At 39.9% G+C, this 19,657-nt stretch overlaps 1 protein-coding gene across 2 annotated transcripts in view; it reads right to left on the bottom strand.

The window, feature by feature from the left end:
• Window positions 1–18,833, bottom strand: part of GXYLT1 (glucoside xylosyltransferase 1) — a 54,924-nt gene extending 36,091 nt beyond the window's left edge. The window contains exons 1-2 of one of the 2 annotated variants that reach the window (XM_032646376.1): window positions 18,519–18,833; window positions 4,830–4,922 (exon numbers count right to left, since the gene is read on the bottom strand). In XM_032646376.1, coding sequence (XP_032502267.1) covers window positions 4,830–4,922; window positions 18,519–18,739 — 314 coding nt within the window. In that variant the 5' untranslated portion in view covers window positions 18,740–18,833. The remainder of the gene's footprint in view (window positions 1–4,829; window positions 4,923–18,518) is intronic. The other variant, XM_032646377.1, reaches the window with a different exon arrangement.
• Between the last annotated feature and the right edge of the window lie 824 nt (window positions 18,834–19,657).

The raw sequence follows: 19,657 nt of genomic DNA, 5'->3' as shown, positions 1-19,657 counted from the left end.
TGTGGGCTTCCCTGGTGGCGCTGTGGTTGAGAGTCTGCCTGCCGATGCAGGGTACCCGGGTTCATGCCCGGGTCCGGGAAGATCCCACATGCCGCGGAGCGGCTGGGCCCGTGAGCCATGGCCGCTGAGCCTGCGCGTCCGGAGCCTGTGCTCCGCAACGGGAGAGGCCACAACAGTGAGAGGCCCGCGTACCGCAAAAAATAAAAACAAAAAAAAACTTGCAATTGAACAAAATTGGAAAACTATATTCAGAAACACTAATGATAATTTCCTTAATGTGTAGCTCTTAAAAAAAAGTTTTTCCTCTTACTATAAAAAAAAGAGTTGTGGTGAATTAATATACTAAGGTAAAACTACTTTAAAGGTTGTATATAAATCCCTCTGGGGACAAAATACAATACTTAAAAAAAACTCTGCAAGGTTTTATGCAAAGGATTAAAAAAATCTAAAAATTCAACATTTTGTAAGTATTAATTGTTAAAATATAATTTAAAATAGTCTGTAAAAATATACCTCTTAAAACTAGCATGGGACCACTCAAGATAACAGTTCAGGTAGCAAATACACAGACTATGAACTGAGAATCAATTCCCATCATAGAGAGAAAGATTAAATATTTTAAAAGCTCAAGTCACATAATAATATTAAAATTAAGAGATTACATAATAAAAAAAACTACAATTAAAAAATGAAACAAATATTTGTAATCAATGGCAAAGGTAGAATGTATTATTCTAAGAGTTCATAAAATAAGCATTAAAAAGCTCAATAGGTAAATATCAATACAGAAAGTACGAACAAAATTTAAAAAGCCAAATAAATGCAGAAATAAATTCAAGAAATAATCAATGAATATAAATCAATAATAAGCTATCATTTTACTCTAATAAGTGGCAAAATTATAACTCCCAATAATGAATGTTAAGGTTATGGTGACACCAGTACACTCACACAATGCTGGTACAGGCTTAAATCTGTATAATTTTTAGAACATAAGTGATATCCAATTCTTTTTAATGAATATTTGAACTCCTTTCACATGCTAGACACTGGGGATAAACAAGAAAGCCACAATCCTAACCTCACACAATTTATAGCTGTTGTAAAAAGACAGATTTTTGAAAGATTTAATCAGAAAGCATGGTTAATTGCTTAAATAAAAAACAATCAAGGTTGCTAACTGGGCTCACTACACAAACATCTAACCTAGTCTGAAACTGCTGGGGAAAATTACTAGTCATTTACTGGTTGCCAAGCACCTTGCCAAATAATGGGGCTTAAATAATGAACACCACGTGGTGTCCGTCTGCGAAGTCAACACTCCAGAAGTGGGTAATGATTCGCAACCACAACAGATGCAGCAGGTACAGTAACTACGAGGATACAGAGAAAGGAGAAGCGGTGGGCACGGAAGGGAGGTCACAGTGGCGGGATAAGAAGTGATTCCACGGTAGTTAAGGGACAGAAAGGAAGAGGCCGGCAGGAGCAACAACATGAAAGGAGACGGGCGGAAAAAGTTACTGCAGACTGATTGACGTGTGGGAAGCCCACCATGAACCAAGACACAAAACCCAGATGAGGGGAGGTGTGAGGGGCTAGCCCAAGTCAGCAAGGCAAAAATCACCACCGTGCAGCTGGAGACACAGCTCGGGAGCTCAGAGAACAGCTCTGGAATGAAGGTATCAGTTAAACCATCCAGGGAGCAGCAGAAGAAAGAGCAGAGTCCTAAGGAGTTAGGACCGGAGAGAGGAGTCCAGAGGCGGCGGGAACAAAACCTGAGACGACAAGAGCCAGAGACGGACAGAGTCCAAAGGAAGAAAGAGGAAGTGGTAACAAGAAAGCACATTTGGGCTCAAAGAACATTTCCGAGGTCAGAGGTGACTTCAGTGAGAGCGGGTTTTTCGTCAGGTGGTGGCCGGGTGCTGCTCCTAGCGGGCTGAGGTGTGAAGGTGTTCTTTTTTTGTTTTTTAAGGAAGTAAAGCCAGTAGATACTCATAAATGTTTGCTGGTGACGAGAAAGAACGAAGGATGCTTAAAGGAAAGGGGCTGGAAGCAAGCTGCGGTAGGGACTTTGGTTTGTTTCAAGGACAGAAGAGGCAGAAGAGGTGTGAGCGCTGTGACGCCACCGGGGAGCAGTCAGGGGCAGACAACTCATGCAGATACAAGTTACTAGAAGCACACGCACAGGAACGGCGAAAACACTTGCAGTGGGTATTGAGGCGATTTGGGCTTTTTTATGTTATTTTATGATCACTGTATAATAAATTAATTGGGAGGAAATAACCCCCCAGAGAAGTCTAATCAAAATACATAAAGAATTCAAATTGGAAACGCTGGGACAAGTCTGGGGAGAAGAAAATGGTGCCAGTTATAAGGGCCCACTGGTGCCAGGCAAAATGGGAGAGCTAACGGTAGCCGAGGGGATTTCAGAGAAGCTTCCCCAGGTGGGCAGAGTCAGGCAAAAATGAGGTGCTATTTAAACATTGAAATGGAGGGGGAGAATGACATGGCAATGGGACAGCACTTTAGCTTGTCGGCACATTGGAATAGACTGAATAAATAAGGGATTCCCAAGAGCAAAGTAAGAAACTAAGTGTTGGGCTGCAGCATGCAGGCCTGCAAGCCCCATACTTGCCCAGCTTCAAGACCAAAGGAGGACAGTCAGGCCAGCAGAGACATCAATGGCTTAATGGACGGGGGGAGCTTACATGTCGAAAGCAAGGTCCTGGAGCAGCACACTACTGTGTGCAGATGACATGGCAGCAGTGTTTGCTGGGGGGCGGGGGGAAGGGGTAATCACTTATAGGGAGAACTGACCTCAGGTTGGCTCACTGGTTACCAGGGAAACTAGCAGAGGAGCATGCGCCTCACCATCCCTTTGATAAGCTATCATGGAGGAGATGTTCTGATTTAAAGGTCAGAACCATCGCTAGTTGGGGCAGGGGCAAGTATGTAGGAAGGTCAGTCATGTGAGTAGGGTGTAGGTGAGGCAGGGACTGGTCGAGCAGGGGATGTACAGAGAGCAAGAGAACAGCCATCTTGGGTGGCCTGATCATACTAAGTTTAAGAGATTTTACATAATGATATGATACATGTAACAAAATGGTTACAGATTTATACTACGGATGTAATATTACAGGCAGAGAGTATAACTTTTAAAATCTCAAATTTAGGAGAGTAAAAAAGCACAAGGGTTTACAATATCACGTATCTATCCACATGTAATTCCTTCCAGGGAATACTTGGGAGCTTTGGGAAAATAGTGAGTTGGAGAGACTCAAAGAAAAGGAATACTAAGCAGAGGCTCCAGGATTCAGACTAGGTCAACTTCCCTGGGCTACTTTCTTAGCAGAGGAGGTAGGAAGATCATTACTCATGCCATAACTTACGAAAGGGCCTGGGTTGTATAAATCGGAGTATACAGGGGCTTTCAACCTTACCCAGCTCCCAGAGTGAGCAGATTTATGTCAGGTCGGAGATAGCTAAGTGGTGCTTGTCATTACTCTATTCGCTTGAAAACTCTTTAAAGGATGAAAAATATGGAGCTCCTACTCTCCAAAATTATGAACAAGCTGAATGGTAAGATTATCTTGAAAAAGTTAGTTTTTAAAAGTTTACATAATCTGACTCGACTGACCCATATTAGAATTTCAATCATCCAATCTTTTCCATAGCAAATGAGATACAATTAAAATATGTGATTTCAATGATTCATTCCCAGTTGTTCATGGGATGTATAATGTACTGGGAATACAAGAATTTAAAAATACACACTACTAATATTTATTAAGAATGCAGTTCTTCCCACCTGGAATATGTCACCTCTTGTCCTTAAGCCTGGCTAATTTCCTGTTCGTCATGCAGTCACTCCCTTAAAAACGCCTTCCCTGATGCCTCCCACCTGCTTCTCCCATCTTTGTGGCTATAACCTGTCACCCTCTATTAAGAGTCTCAGGTTGACTAGTGTGAAGCTCCCATCAGAATGTAAGCTCCAGAAGGATGGGGCCATGTTAATCAGACTCAGTCTGATTCTTAGCACCTAGCACTGTGCCTGGCAAATGGAATGACTAGAATTAAAATTCAAATGAATCATAAATTTTATTCTTGGGAAGGGCACTTTAGGCTACAGCCTCACTCTCCCCTGCTACTATCTCAGAGAGTCTGATATCCCATGCCTACCAATACTTGTTTCCTTCGTTGAAGGTTAGAGCAGGAAGGGACCTGAGAGTCAGTCAATCCAATGCCTTCATTGTCCAGAGACGCGAACAAAGCTGCACTAGTCAAAAACTTTAAAAAAGGGCCAATAAACAATGTCATACATTTGCTCCTTCAATAAACACTTATCTTTATCCTCCCATTCTCCAATATTCAACCCCTCTGCTCATAACCAATATAATCCTTCCCCAGTTGTCTCCATTTGCCTACAAAATGTTTTTTCAGTATACCAGCTTTAAGTCAGATAAATGCTGTATGTCTGTAAATGTCAGTGGAAATCTACCTTTATTATCTGGTTACCACTTCATTACCTGTTACCTAAAATTTGATCATAAATTGTCCTAAGAACAATGGTTTATCTTAGTAACATCTTTAAAATTTTTTAGATCATTTTATACACAGTATGTATTAAAAAATTAGTCATAACTACTTCAAAGTGGGAAAAAAGAATAGAAAACCCAATCAGAAAACAAATTATTTACTTGTATAATAATATTACAGGAAAAGAAACATTTTTATGACCATATGACCACATTTTTATTACACTCAAAAATTTATTAGCTACTATCTAATCTTACCTACACTGATCTACCAATTAAATATTAAGTGCCTACCTAAAAGCCGCTTCCCAAAAGCAGTTCATTCCACAAACATCAGAGGGCAGCATCCAATAGGGATTCCAGTAACACAGAGAGAAATCTTTACACCTAACAGAGTAAGACAGAAATAGTCCTATGTGAGTATTTTGGCTTAAAACTAACAAGGAATTTACTCAATAACATAAAAACTTACTGTTCTATTTTTTACAGCAACAAAACTGCAAATTCAACTTGCTATGGTAACTTGAGGATTTCTGGAAATTGATTTCTCCCTTACTTAGGGTAGCACTACTTTAAATAGAACTTTAAAACCTTTAGGCAAAAAATACCACAGACTGGAAATGTTTTTTAGTCATGAACGCTCTTAATATATTAAGATCTCCTCCTAAGATGACATAGAAAATATTGGAATACTTCTAAAATTTTCCTTCCTTCATGAACTGCACATATCCCCCTTAGAATAAAATCCATTCTGCCAAACAAAACATTTGCTTATCCTGAAGCAAAATTTAAGCCACAAATGCTGGTAGAAAGGAAAGAGAGAATCTTTAAATGCTTTTAAATTAATCCTCAATCCAAGCTTAAAACACCAAGTATCGTGTTTTAAGTTGGAAATAAGAGACCAAGTTGATATTCATGGCTCAGTTTCATTACCTACACATCTCAGTTTCACTATATTTCACAAGCTAAAATGGGGGATCAAATGTGGACTTTCTTCTTAGATTGCAGGTTAGAGCTAAAAAACCCCACAAATACACAACAACAACTGCTCACATTACAAAAAGTATGTTTTTCATTGTTATTCCTTTTCAAAACAATAGTCTAGTTGGAAATTCAGTACAGTGGAGGCTTGGGTTTACTAAAGCAAGTATGAAGTCAGAGTGAGTCACTAAACCAGGTCACCTCATGTGCCATCACCATTAATTCAATTATAAGTTACTGTTCTTACAGTGAAAGGTCTATGAAATTTCATATTTGCAACATCTCTGATCACACCTCTCACAAATGTCAACAGGCTAAGACAGGGGGTCTCAATCCAGTATGTACAATGAAATCACCAGAGAGCCCTACACCAGACCTGTTAAATCAGAAACCCTGAGGACAGGGTCAGGCACTGGTTGCTTTTAAAGTCCTGCCTAAGTTATTCTGTATACTACTGCATGAAGAACTACGTCAGAATTTTTAAATCAATGGAAAAAAGTGACACTGTAATTTGTTTTTTCTTGAAATGGACACCGTTTTCAAGCACAGCATAAAAAGTTAACATATCTTAGTTGATAAGTCAGAAAATGTGTGCAGATCAGTAAAATGTACAACCTGATCAGGAAATTTGTTGGTCCCCTTCCAGGTGTGGTCATGTAGTTTTTAAGTCTTGTACTTATTTGTAGAGACAGGCTGAGTGGAAGTGGCAACAACTAACACAGAGTTTTTTTCAGATTCAAGAGTTCTCACATCCATTTAAGCCTCACAACAAACCTGTTCAAATAGGTATCTCCATCTTTCAGATACAGACATCATCAAAGCTTTCTTTCAACAAATCCACAATTTATTTATAATCAACACCTAAAGTGCCCCTTTGTTCCAGGAAGGAAATAAGTTGGTTATTCCATCTCCTTCTGTCAAATCTTCCAACAGTAGAAAATGAAAATTAAAAATGAAGTCTCAAAGAAAATGACTAATTAAATTTTTTTGTAAAAATGACTGCTTGAAATTGTATATTAATACCATTTTCTGCCTCAACTTGTACTGCTCCCAGCCCTAGGCAATCATGCATCTATTTTCTGTCTCCATAGATAAATGGAATCATATAATATGTGACCTTTTGAGTCAGACTTTTTTCACTCAGTGTATTTTCAAGGTTCACCCACTGTAGCATTTATCAGCACATTTCATTCCTTTTTATGGCCAAATAACATTCCCTTTTATGAATGGATGGATATACCACATTTTCTTTATCCATTCATGAGTTAATGAACATTTGGGTTGTTGATACTTTTTGGTTATTATAAATAATGCTTTTATGAACATCCATGTAAAATTTTAACGTGAACGTATGTTTTCTATTCTCTTGAGTATATATATATATATATATATATATATATACATACACACACACACACACACACATATACACACACACGTGCGTGCACACACCCCTACGAGAGGAATGGCTGGATCATGTAATCAATGTAAACTGATTAATGCAGATGAAATTACAGGGAAAAAAATGTCAAGTTTTAGGTAACTTTCTTGACCATAACTCAATGTCAGAAAACACAGTTTACAGAAAGAATGTTCTCTTTCTGTCTTTCTTTAATGGAAATATAAAACATATGCACTAGTGAGTATACATCCTCCTTACCATTAAAAAAAAAAAACAAACATAAAACACTGAGCTGCTGCTAGCAAAAGGGGGCATAATTTATTCACAGTTTCTTATCTCCCAAATTTACATTCTTTCACTTCTGAAAACTTGGTTTTAAAGATTAAGATAGAGAGTAGAAACTCATACTGAGAACTCATTATGTACCAATAACTATCACTACAAGCAATAAATGAGGAAAAGCAACTAATCTGAGACAGACAGTACTTGTATTTTCAGGCCAGAAAAAAAAAAAGTTTAAAAATATTGGAAAAGTAAAGGTACTTATCCAAGTTCCGATTATTAGTTGCTTTTGCTTTTATTCCTTAAGATTATTGAAAATGGAACATCAGACATACAAAATTCAAAGAGGTAACTCTATTAAATAATTTTAATGGGGCAAAACTGTAGCTAACCTAAATGGGTATGTCTTCAGTAAACAATGACATCCAGAATCAGTGAAGTTCATAAATGCAAAGTTTTTCCATTGTGGATCAAACTGAAATAAAACTTTACCATGACTCATCCCCCTGTTTCATATGGCTTAATATTTCTAGCTCTAGGTGGCTTGTCTACAAGCAAACTGATCAAGGGATAGCACAGGGATCTCTGTGGTAATACAACAGTCTGTATCCTGACTGTGGGGGTGACGACACGAATTTCACTTACGTGATACAACAGCATAAAACTGCACATACACACGAGTGCAGGTAAACTGGTGATGTCTGAAGATGGTCGATGGGTTGTACAATGTCAATTTCTGGGGTTCTAATATTCCACTATGTTGATACACATATATTCCAGATACGGTAGCATTACACTAAGCTCGTGTAAAATGTTACTACTGGGGAAAAACTGAGTGAAGGATAAATGGGGTATCTATGAAGCTTCCTGTGAACTTATATTTATTTCAAAAGTTTAAAACAATAAATGAATCACAAATTAAATTCCTCCAAATTTCAGTACTTGAAAAATGTTTTAAAAATTGAGACATCAGAATCAAGAAGAACTACAATCCTGCAGCCTGTGGAACAAAAACCACATTCACAGAAAGACAGACAAGATGAAAAGGCAGAGGGCTAGGTACCAGATGAAGGAACAAGATAAAACCCCAGAAAAACAACTAAATGAAGTGGAGATAGGCAATCTCCCAGAAAAAGAATTCAGAATAATGATAGTGAAGATGATCCAGGACCTCAGAAAAAGAATGGAGGCAAAGACTGAGAAGATGCAAGAAATGTTTAACAAAGACCTAGAAGAATTAAAAAACAAACAAACAGAGATGAACAATACAATAACCGAAATGAAAACTACGCTAGAAGGAATCAATAGCAGAATAACTGAGGCAGAAGAACGGATAAGTGACCTGGAAGACAGAATGGTGGAATTCACTGCTGCAGAACAGACTAAAGAAAAAAGAATGAAAAGAAATAAAGACAGCCTAAGAGACCTCTGGGACAACAACGCAACAACATTTGCATTACAGGGGTCCCAAAAGGAGAAGAGAGAGAGAGAAAGGACCCAAGAAAATATATGAAGAGATTATAGTCGAAAACTTCCCTAACATGGGAAAGGAAATAGCCACCCAAGTCCAGGAAGCACAGTGAGTCCCATACAGGATAAATCCAAGGAGTAACATGCCAAGACACACAGTAATCAAACTGGCAAAAATTACAGACAAAGAAAAATTACTGAAAGCAGCAAGGGAAAAATGACAACATAAAAGGGAACTCCCATAAGGTTAACAGCCAATTTCTCAGCAGAAACCCTACAAGCCAGAAGGGAGTGGCATGATATATTTAAAGTGATGAAAGGGAAGAACCTACAACCACGATTACTCTACCTGGCAAGGATCTCATTCAGATTCGATGGAGAAATCAAAAGCTTTACAGGCAAGCAAAAGCTAACAGAATTCAGCACCACCAAACCAGCTCTACAACAAATGCTAAAGAACTTCTCTAAGTGGGAAACTCAAGAGAAGAAAAGGACCTACAAAAACAAACCCAAAACAATTAAGAAAATGGTCATAGGAACATACATATCGATAATTACATTAAATGTGAATGGATTAAATGCTCTAACCAAAAGACACAGGCTTGCTGAATGGATACAAAAACAAGACCCATATATTTGCTGTCTACAAGAGACCCACTTCAGACCTAGGGACACATACAGACTGAAAGTGAGGGGATGGAAAAAGATATTCCATGCAAAGGGAAATAAAAAGAAAGCTGGAGTAGCAATTCTCATATCAGATAAAATAGACTTTACAATAAAGAATGTTACAAAAGACAAGGAAGGACACTACATAATGATCAAGGGATCAATCCAAGAAAATGATATGACAATTATAAATATATATGCACCCAACATAGGAGCACCTCAATACATAAGGCAACTGCTAACAGCTATAAAAGAGGAAATCAACAGTAACACAATTAATAGTGGGGGACTTTAACACCTCACTTATACCAATGGACAGATCATTCAAAATGCAAGTAAATAAGGAAAGAGAAGCTTTAAATGACACAATAGACCAGATATATTTAATTGATATTTACAGGACATTCCATCCAAAAACAGCAGATTACACGTTCTTCTCAAGTGTGCACAGACCATTCTCCAGGACAGATCACATCTTGGGTCACAAATCAAGCCTCAGTAAATTTAAGGAAATTGGAATCATATCAAGCATCTTTTCTGACCACAATGCTATGAGATTAGAAATGAATTACAGGGAAAAAAACGTAAAAAACACAAACACATGGAGGCTAAACAATACGTTACTAAATAACCAAGAGATCACTGAAGAAATCAAAGAGGAAATCAAAAAATACTAGAGACAAATGACAATGAAAACACGACGATCCAAAACCTATGGGATGCAGCAAAAGCAGTTCTAGGAGGGAAGTTTACAGCTATACAAGCTTACCTCAAGAAACAAGAAAAATCTCACATAAACAATCTAAACTTACACCTAAAGGAACTAGAGAAAGAAGCACAAACAAAACCCAAAGTTAGTAGAAGGAAAGAAATCATAAAGATCAGAGCAGAAATAAATGAAATAGAAACAAAGAAATCAACAGCAAAGATCAATAAAACTAAAAGCTGGTTCTTTGAGAAGATAAACAAAATTGATAAACCAGTAGCCAGACTCATTAAGAGGGAGAGGACTCAAATCAATAAAACTAGAAATGAAAAAGGAGAAGTTACAACAGACACCACAGAAATACAAAGCAACCTAAGAGACTACTACAAGCAAATCTATGCCAATAAAATGGACAACCTGGAAGAAATGGACAAATTCTTAGAAAGGTATAACCTTCCAAGACTGAACCAGGAAGAAATAGAAAATATGAATAGACCAATCACAAGTAATGAAATTGAAACTGTGATTAAAAATCTTCCAACAAACAAAAGTCCAGGACCAGATGGCTTCACAGGTGAATTCTATCAAATGTTTAGAGAAGAGCTAACACCCATCCTTCTCAAACTCTTCCAAAAAATTGCAGAGGAAGGAACACTCCCAAACTCATTCTATGAAGCCACCATCACCCTGATACCAAAACCAGACAAAGATACTACAAAAAAAGAAAATTACAGACCAATATTACTGATGAATATAGATGCAAAAATCCTCAACAAAATACTAGCAAACAGAATCCAACAACACATTAAAAGGATCATACACCATGATCAAGTGGGATTTATCCCAGGGATGCAAGGATTCTTCAATACACGCAAATCAATCAATGTGATACACCATATTAGCAAACTGAAGAATAAAAACCATATGATCATCTCAATAGATGCAGAAAAAGCTTTCGACAAAATTCAACACCCATTTATGATAAAAACTCTCCAGAAAGCAGGCAGAGAGGGAATCTACCTCAACATAATAAAGGCAATATACGACAAACCCACAGCAAACATCATTCTCAATGGTGAAAAACTGAAAGCATTTCCTCTAAGATCAGGAACGAGACAAGGATGTCCACTCTCACCACTATTATTCAACATTGTTTTGGAAGTCCTAGCCATGGCAATCAGAGAAGAAAAAGAAATAAAAGGAATACAAATTGGAAAAGAAGAAGTAAAACTGTCACTCTTGGCAGATGACATGATATTATACATAGAGAATCCTAAAAGTGTCAACAGAAAACTACTAGAGCTAATCAATGAATTTGGTAAAGTTGCAGAATACAAAATTAATGCACAGAAATCTCTTGCATTCCTATACACTAATGATGAAAAATCTGGAAGAGAAATTAAGGAAACACTCCCATTTACCACTGCAACAAAAAGAATAAAATACCTAGGAATAAACCTACCTAGGGAGACAAAAAACCTGTATGCAAAAAACTATAAAACACTGATGAAAGAAATTAAAGATGATACAAACAGATGGTGAGATATATCATGTTCTTGGATTGGAAGAATCAATATTGTGAAAATGACCAAACTACCCAAAGCAATCTACAGATTAAGTGCAATCCCTATCAAATTACCAATGGCATTTTTTACAGAACTAGAACAAAAAATCTTAAAATTTTTATGGAGACACAGAAGACTCCGAATAGCCAAAGCAGTCTTGAGGGGAAAAAACGGAGCTGGAGGGATCAGACTCCCTGACTTCAGACTATACTACAAAGCTACAGTAATCAAGACAATATGGTACTAGCACAAAAACAGAAACATAGATCAACTGAACAAGACAGAAAGCCCAGAGATAAACCCACACACCTATGGTCAACTAATCTATGACAAAGGAGGCAAGGATATACAATGGAGAAAAGACAGTCTCTTCAATAAGTGGTGCTGGGAAAACTGGACAGCTACATATAAAAGAATGAAATTAGAACACTCCCTAACACCAAACACAAAAATAAACTCAAAATGGATTAGAGACCTAAATATAAGACCGGACACTATAAACCTCTCAGAGGAAAACATAGGAAGAACACTCTTTGACATAAATCACAGCAAGATCTTTTTTGATCCACCTCCTAGAGTAATGGAAATAAAAACAAAAATAAACAAATGGAAACTAATGAAACTTCAAAGCTTTTGCACAGCAAAGGAAATCATAAACAAGATGAAAAGACAACCCTCAGAATGGAAGAAAATATTTGCCAACGAATCAATGGACAAAGGATTCATCTCCAAAATATATAAACAGCTCATGCAGCTCAATATTAAAGAAACAAACAACCCAATCCAGAAATGGGCAGAAAACCTAAATAGACATTTCTCCAAAGAAGACATACAGATGGTCAAGAAGCACATGAAAAGCTGCTCAACATCACTAATCATTAGAGAAATGCAAATCAAAACTACAATGAGGTATCACCTCACACTGGTCAGAATGGCCATCACCAAAAAAATCTACAAACAATAAATGCTGGTGTGGGGAAAAGGGAACCCTCTTGCTCTGTTGGTGGGAATGTAAATTTATACAGCCACTACAGAGAACAGTATGGAGGTTCCTTAAAAAACTAAAAATAGAATTACCATATGATCCAGCAATCCCACTACTGGGCATGTATCCAGAGAAAACCATAATTCAAAAAGACACATGCACCCCAATGTTCACTGCAGCAGTATTTACAATAGCCAGGTCATGGAAGCAACCTAAATGCCCATCGACAGATGAATGGATAAAGAAGATGTGGTACATATATACAATGGAATATTACTCAGCCATAAAAAGGAACAAAATTGGGTCATTTGTTGAGACATGGATTGATCTAGAGACTGTCATATAGAGTGAAGTAAGTCAGAAAGAGAAAAACAAATATCATATACTAACGCATGTATGTGGAACCTAGAAAAATGGTACAGATTAACTGGTTTGCTGGGCAGAAGTTGAGACACCGTTGTAGAGAACAAACGTATGGACACCAAGGGGGGAAAGCTGCGAAGGGGTGGGGATGGTGGTGTGATGAATTGGGCAAGTGGGATTCACATGTATACACAGATGTGTATAAAATTGATGACTAATAAGAACCTACTGTATAAAAAAGTAAATAAAATAAAATTTAAAAATTAAAAAAAAAAGGGCTTCCCTGGTGGCACAGTGGTTGATAGTCCACCTGCCAATGCAGGGGACACGGATTCGTGCCCTGGTCCGGGAGGATGCCACATGCCGCGGAGCGGCTGGGCCCGTGAGCCATGGCCGCTGAGCCTGCGCGTCCGGAGCCTGTGCTCCGCAATGGGAGAAGCCACAGTGGTGAGAGGCCTGCATACCACAAAAAAAAAAAAAAAAAAAAAAAAAAAAAAAAATTGAGACATCATGCTCTGGATTAAACAAAGCATTTAACAGTAACACTCTCCACAATAACAGTCCTCAAACTTAAAGTTTACTTAAATGGAACAGCAGAAGGTCTTTCATACTTTTAAATCAAACTGAAAAAGATTTTTTTCATTTCTAAATGTCCATGATAGCCATGAGGCTTTAGTGAAAACCACCTGCATCGTGGAGAGTCAGTGGTAAGTCTAGGCATATCCAGCATAAGAATGTGGAAGTCTGAATGAGGTGCCTCACCAAAGATGCACCTTAAAGGCACGGATACCTGCACTGTGACTGCAAGAGAAATAAAGATGCTTACAGTCATGTTAAAGGAGACCATTCCCATGGTTCTAACCACCATTATTTAAAGATCAGTACCTGCACAACTCATTTTCAACTAAAAATTGTCTTCAGACATCTAAGTCAGGTCTTCTTTTTCATAAATATCTAGTGTCATGAATATTCAAGAAGTGTGAAAAGAACTGCTTATACGCAAATGGCAATGAACAATTATCTAACCACTTCAAAAATAAGTTAGCATCACACTGTACAACCTAAACTCTCTCGAAAAAAAAAAACTGAATTAAAGATTTAAATGAAAAAAAAAAGGAAAAAAAACCCACTGGTAGAAAGTTTTTCTATGCATGACAAAAATAAAAATGATAAGGAAAAAACTGCCAATCTGAACACATAAAAATTTTAAACTTCACGTGGCATACACTCTGAAAAAAATTTAAGTTAACATGTTAGAAGGAAGTATTTCCAACAGGTATGACACACAGATAATAATCTTAATGTTTTAAAATAGGATTTCTATGTCAAAAGTACACATTATTTTCTCATTAACCTAATCACTTTCCCGTTCAAAAGCACAGAACAACATTAATTAATTTACTAGTCAGTTTTGTGCTAAGCACTTTACAGCTATGTGAAGTATAATCTTCAGTAAACTGAAATACAAGGTGCAAAATACTGGTTTTTATCTAAGATGTCTCTGCATCAACAAAGCAGAGATTAAGGTGGGTTTAGTAAATAATTCAGCCTTCTTCACTGTTCACTGCCTAACTCCTCTCTTCTTCAAAAGTAACTGCAGGGAAGAGGCAAAAAATTTCTCCCCCAAAAAACAATAGCGCAAAAATAGTGGTCAAATCAGTCTCAGTTAAATCAATGGTTCTCAATCTTTGGCTTTATAACAACAACCTGGAGCACATATCTAAAATACAGATTCCCAAGCCCCACTCCCAGGGACTCTGGTTTAGCAGGTCTGGACTGGGGCCTGAGGACATTTTTCCCAGAGGTCAGAAACTGGAAAAAAAAAAAAAATCATTTAAAATTTAAATGATCAAAACCATCACTGAATTAGCTATAATTTTATTGTGCCAGGCACCATACCAAGTAATCTACACAAGCTATTTTTTTCAGTTCCCACAAACAACCCAATTATCACAGATACTCTTACCTCTTTGTAACTGATGAGGAAATGTGTTCAAGGTTAACACAGCCAGTGAGTGGCAAAGCTGAAGTCTGTTTCCAAAGCCCTAACTCTTCCCACTCTACATTTTCAGTATATCCTACTAGTTAGTGTTCTGGGACCCAGCAGAAACCATAATTTGATGGCCTGACCAGATCTGAAAAGGAAAGTAAGGTGACTACCTCCGAGTTAACAGTCATTCACAGTAAGGGTATGACGGGTCCAGAAATGGTATCACTGAAATGCCTGGTAGTTTCTTGGTTCCCTACTACCGATATGCTGTACAGCCTCAATGGGATGAAATCTTGATAATCGCTGTCATCAGTGAAATGTGAGAATTTAATCACCCAGAGTATCTAAAAAGCCAGAGCATGGTTTAACTCCTTCTGAAGTACTGACATCTGGTCAGTGCTTTAAGATAAGTGCTTTAGATTGAATACCTTAAATACAGTCTGTCCACACTGAGCATCTTCAGAGAGTCCCTCTGTGTGGAAGAGCCACTACCTCCCAAGCATTCCTCTCCACTGGTGCAGCACTCCTCTCCAGCGCCAGTCATGGGATTGTCTGCAGTATGGATGTGCAAGGAACACAGCCCAGAGAACCAGAGGCCCCCATCCCAGGCAACATTGGCTGATCCAAGGATGGGCGTGTGATGCAAGTCCAATGAGAGCCTTTTTCTAGAATTTTCTAGTTGAGATTAGAGATGAAACACTACAAGAAGTTGAAAGACCCCAGGAACAAAGCCTGTCTACAGCAGAAGAGGAAGAGTCCCCAGTCTTTGATGTCCCTGGAACTGCCCGGGGAATTCTTCCTTCAATCCTGTTCCTTCCAGCAACCCATATAAGCCTATAAATATCTGTTTTGCTGAAGTCAGTTTTAATGGACTTTGGTGACTGACAACTAAGAATTCTGATTATTATAAATTAATTAAGGTAAATACAAACTACATTTTACAGGTTAAGAAAAGTGAAGCAGAGAGGTGGTCAAGGTTTCACAGGAAACAGGGCCAGAATGAGACCACAGGTTTGTCTGACACTAAGATCTACCCATTTTCTAAATACCAAAATAATGGATTCAAACAAAATGAACTCACTAATAATAAATTTCACTGAAAAATTGTTTCCATCATTTTCTAGTTTTTACTTTGAGAACATGCAAGGACATTTCCAAGTATTTTGTTGTCGTGGAATTCTGTGCAATGAATATTTTCTATAAGGTTTGACCACTGGAACCTATTGGGTATAACCATAATCCCATGTTTCAAATGAGAGAGAGAAATAATAGTTTTAATCTCTGAGGTAAGACAGCTTTAAAAAAAGTAAGAATGCAATGATAATCAAGTCCTACCAAAAAAAGGAAGATGTTGCTTGCCTCATAGCCCCATTTTCCACTGATGTAATGCTATCTAGACTAGATTCTTATCACAGCAGCTTTATAGAAAGAACACTTGCAGAGCAATCAAAGGATACATAGTTTCTAATGCTGGTACTGATGCCCTCTGCACCTCCACCAAACTATACATAGGAAAAGAGGTTAAGAATACCTACTCCATATCCCATGGTAGCCAAAAAAGTTGACTGAACTCTATGAGAAATCTAAAAAGATGTTATAAATGATAATATTTAAAATGAAGAGTCCTGATGTCTTAGGAATCTTCTGACCTTAATCAAATCATAGGCTACAAGCAATCCAGCTTTTCCAGGGTGCTCCTCTGCCCACACTTCTTTACAAAGAATGATACACCTTCAGGTGGTTTTTTTTTTTTTTGCTTTTTTGGGTTTATTTTTTTTTGCGGTACGCGGGCCTCTCACTGTTGCGGCCTATCCCGTTGCGGAGCACAGGCTCCGAACGCGCAGGCTCAGCGGCCATGGCTCACGGGCCCAGCCGCTCCGCGGCAAATGGGATCCTCCCGAACCGGGGCACGAACCCTCATCCCCTGCATCAGCAGGCGGACTCTCAACCACTGCGCCACCAGGGAAGCCCATACACCTTCAGTTTTAACTCACATGTGTGCCTCATTTAAAATGAGGAATTACGTTGCCCAGAGGACCTGTAATATACAGCTTTTTAGCTGACTCGACTCTGACACATCAAACTTCAGATTTCAGTAATGGCTCTATAAAACATTCATTAAAACTGAAGCACTGACTTTCTGAATTTCAAATAATGTAATTTTGTTAAAATTAGCTAGCCAAGCAGATACAATTTATAAAAATTTGTCACAAAATATTAAGTATCTCAGACAAGGCACTAAAAATGAATGTTACTCTATCAGATTGAAATGCTAATATCATAGTCCACTTTCATTCAATGTTTTGATAAAAATGTTGCTTCCTGACAATTCCACCCAATGCAAAAATAGCTTCTTCCCCATAACTTTAAATAAATGCTTCACTGGAACATAACAGACCACCATTAGCTTTTCATGAGCTCATCCAGGTCTTCAGTCACGGCCTCTCCCAGAACAGATAATAGCGTTGACAAACCTGGCTCTGGAAAGTAGCTCTGCTTTTATTAACAGAGTCCTGACTGTAATCAAATCACAGGGTGAAAACAGGACAATCCAGCTTTTCCATGCTGCTCCTCTGCCCAAACGTCCCCTTTCATTTTGGGAATGGCCATCAACTCTCAGAAGAACATTAACAGCCTACAGCTGATCTGCGCTCCCTCCTCCTATCAGCCCGTAGGAAGTTTTTCATATCAAAGCAGCCTTTGCCTCTTACTAAGGGAGCACACGGAGTAAGAGAGGTGCCCACAAACTGAGGAGCCTCGTTTTCAAGGAAGTGGAAACGCTCAGATTTTGTTTAGCATTCGTAATGCGTTGCTTTTTCCATTTAAATCTCATGTTGATTCCAACTCTGACAGTGATCTGTGTAAATCCACTTATGTCATTATGCTTTTTAAATTCCGATTTTTAAAGAGAAACACCTCTATCCCAACACACAAAAGACGTGGGCATGTTAAGTATCGCTTATTTTTCTTAACTTGCTGTAAGTTTCACGACAGCCCGATCGTTTCCTAAAGAAAAATTCACAGTCCGCAGAAATGCTCTATCCAAATTTAACTAACCGGCAAATAATGAAAATTTTAAGCGTTAACAGGAAATTTAAATGTCCCATTCAGGAGGGGGGAAAAAACTGAACTAGGGCGCCAGCCCGATGTTTAAATATCTCAACTTGAACGCCATGGAAACAAGAGGGAATTCCCACTAGCCAGACAGCGAGAAGGCTTTGGTAGGACCCTCTTATTTTCAACAAATTCTAAGAAAAAAGGAAAAAGAAAATGCAACTGTCAACTAAGAGTTGAAAATTAATTTCTAACTGCTGTGAATAGTGCCTAAAGAATGGGTCTGAAGACAAACACAAAAAGCGTGGGGTGCTCTCGGGCTGGAGCAGCGCTGGGCTCACCCCCAGGGTGAGGAGGAGGGAAACGAGCAAAGGGGATCAGAGTCTGCGGCAAAGAAGCGGGAGACGCGGGCCTGGTGGCGGGAGGCGCGGGGCTGACCCGCAGGCAGCCCGGGCCGGGCGTAGCCCAGCTCCCCCGCGCCCCCCGCCCCGGACCCCGACAGGGAACGGCCCGTACCTGTCAGACGGGCCGGGATGCGCCGCGGGGCCCGCGCTGCCCGCCCCTCTCCCGGCGCCGCGTCCGCCGCCCGCGAGCCAGGAAGCCGCTGCGGCCTGCGGCTTCCCGCCACCGCCGCCCGCTCCTTCCTCCAAGGACACGGCGAGCTGGCTGAAGGCGTAGAGGAGCGAGCAGAAGCCACAGGCCAGGCACAGCACCACGACGCGCAGGTAGCGCCGCATCACGCCGTCCCCGCACCGCCGCTGCCGTCGCCGCCGCGCCCGCCCGGGCGAACTGGCGCGGAGGGAGCGACACCACGCAGCCGCCGGCGCAACAAGTTCCTCCTTCGCCACGGCCTCGCGCCCGCCCCCCTTCCTCCCTGCCTCCCTTCGCTCTCCGCCCACCACCTTCGAGAGCGCGCGGACACCCCGCCCCGGAGCCCCGGCCCCGCCTCCGCCGCGGGCCTCTCCCCAGAAGGTGGGCGGCCGGACGCGCCGGCGCACTGAGCGCGAGGGGGGGCAGGGCGCGCCGGGTGGGCTGGGGCCAGCAGGACGCGGGACGTGGGACGCGGCTGGCGCAGGGTCCTGGGCCACCGGCGACCCCGGGAGGGCGACTCTCGAGCCCTGTGGCACCCAACTGCGGGCGAAATGATTGGGGCATTTGAGGCAACCGACCCAAATTCAAATGATGGTTCTTCCACGTGGTAATTTGGGACGCTGAAAGCCCTAAATTCTGAGCGTGTTTCTTCGTCTCTAAAATGGAGATGACATCCACATCATAGGGTGCTTGTAAAGATTAAATTGCTTAACGCACGAAAAAACCCTTGCTCTTAGACGGCACTTGATTAAGCCATTTCTCACTTACATCCTTCTCAGCAGGGACTTCCCCAGCCTCTAAGATTCTATAATACAGTCGGTAGAGCCATTTTCACCCAGATGTCTAATTACCTCCTAATGCCCTTTAGGATGCATATCTTGCCTCCCATCGAGGTTGTAAGTTCCTATAAGGCTGAGGTTCAACCTTTTACGCCTTTTTGATCCTCCTCACAGCTCACCATTCTCATGTCCAAAACAATTAATATTCTCCCTAAAGAGCTTTGCCTTTAGCTTTCCATTTCTTTTCCCTCTTTCTCAGCCATATTTTCACTCCATTCATTTATT

The sequence above is a fragment of the Phocoena sinus genome, chromosome 10 (genome assembly GCF_008692025.1).
Source record: "Phocoena sinus isolate mPhoSin1 chromosome 10, mPhoSin1.pri, whole genome shotgun sequence".
Classification (NCBI taxonomy): Eukaryota; Metazoa; Chordata; class Mammalia; order Artiodactyla; family Phocoenidae; genus Phocoena; species Phocoena sinus.
Note: the sequence above shows the minus strand (reverse complement) of the source record. Positions and strands in the feature narration are given on the sequence as shown.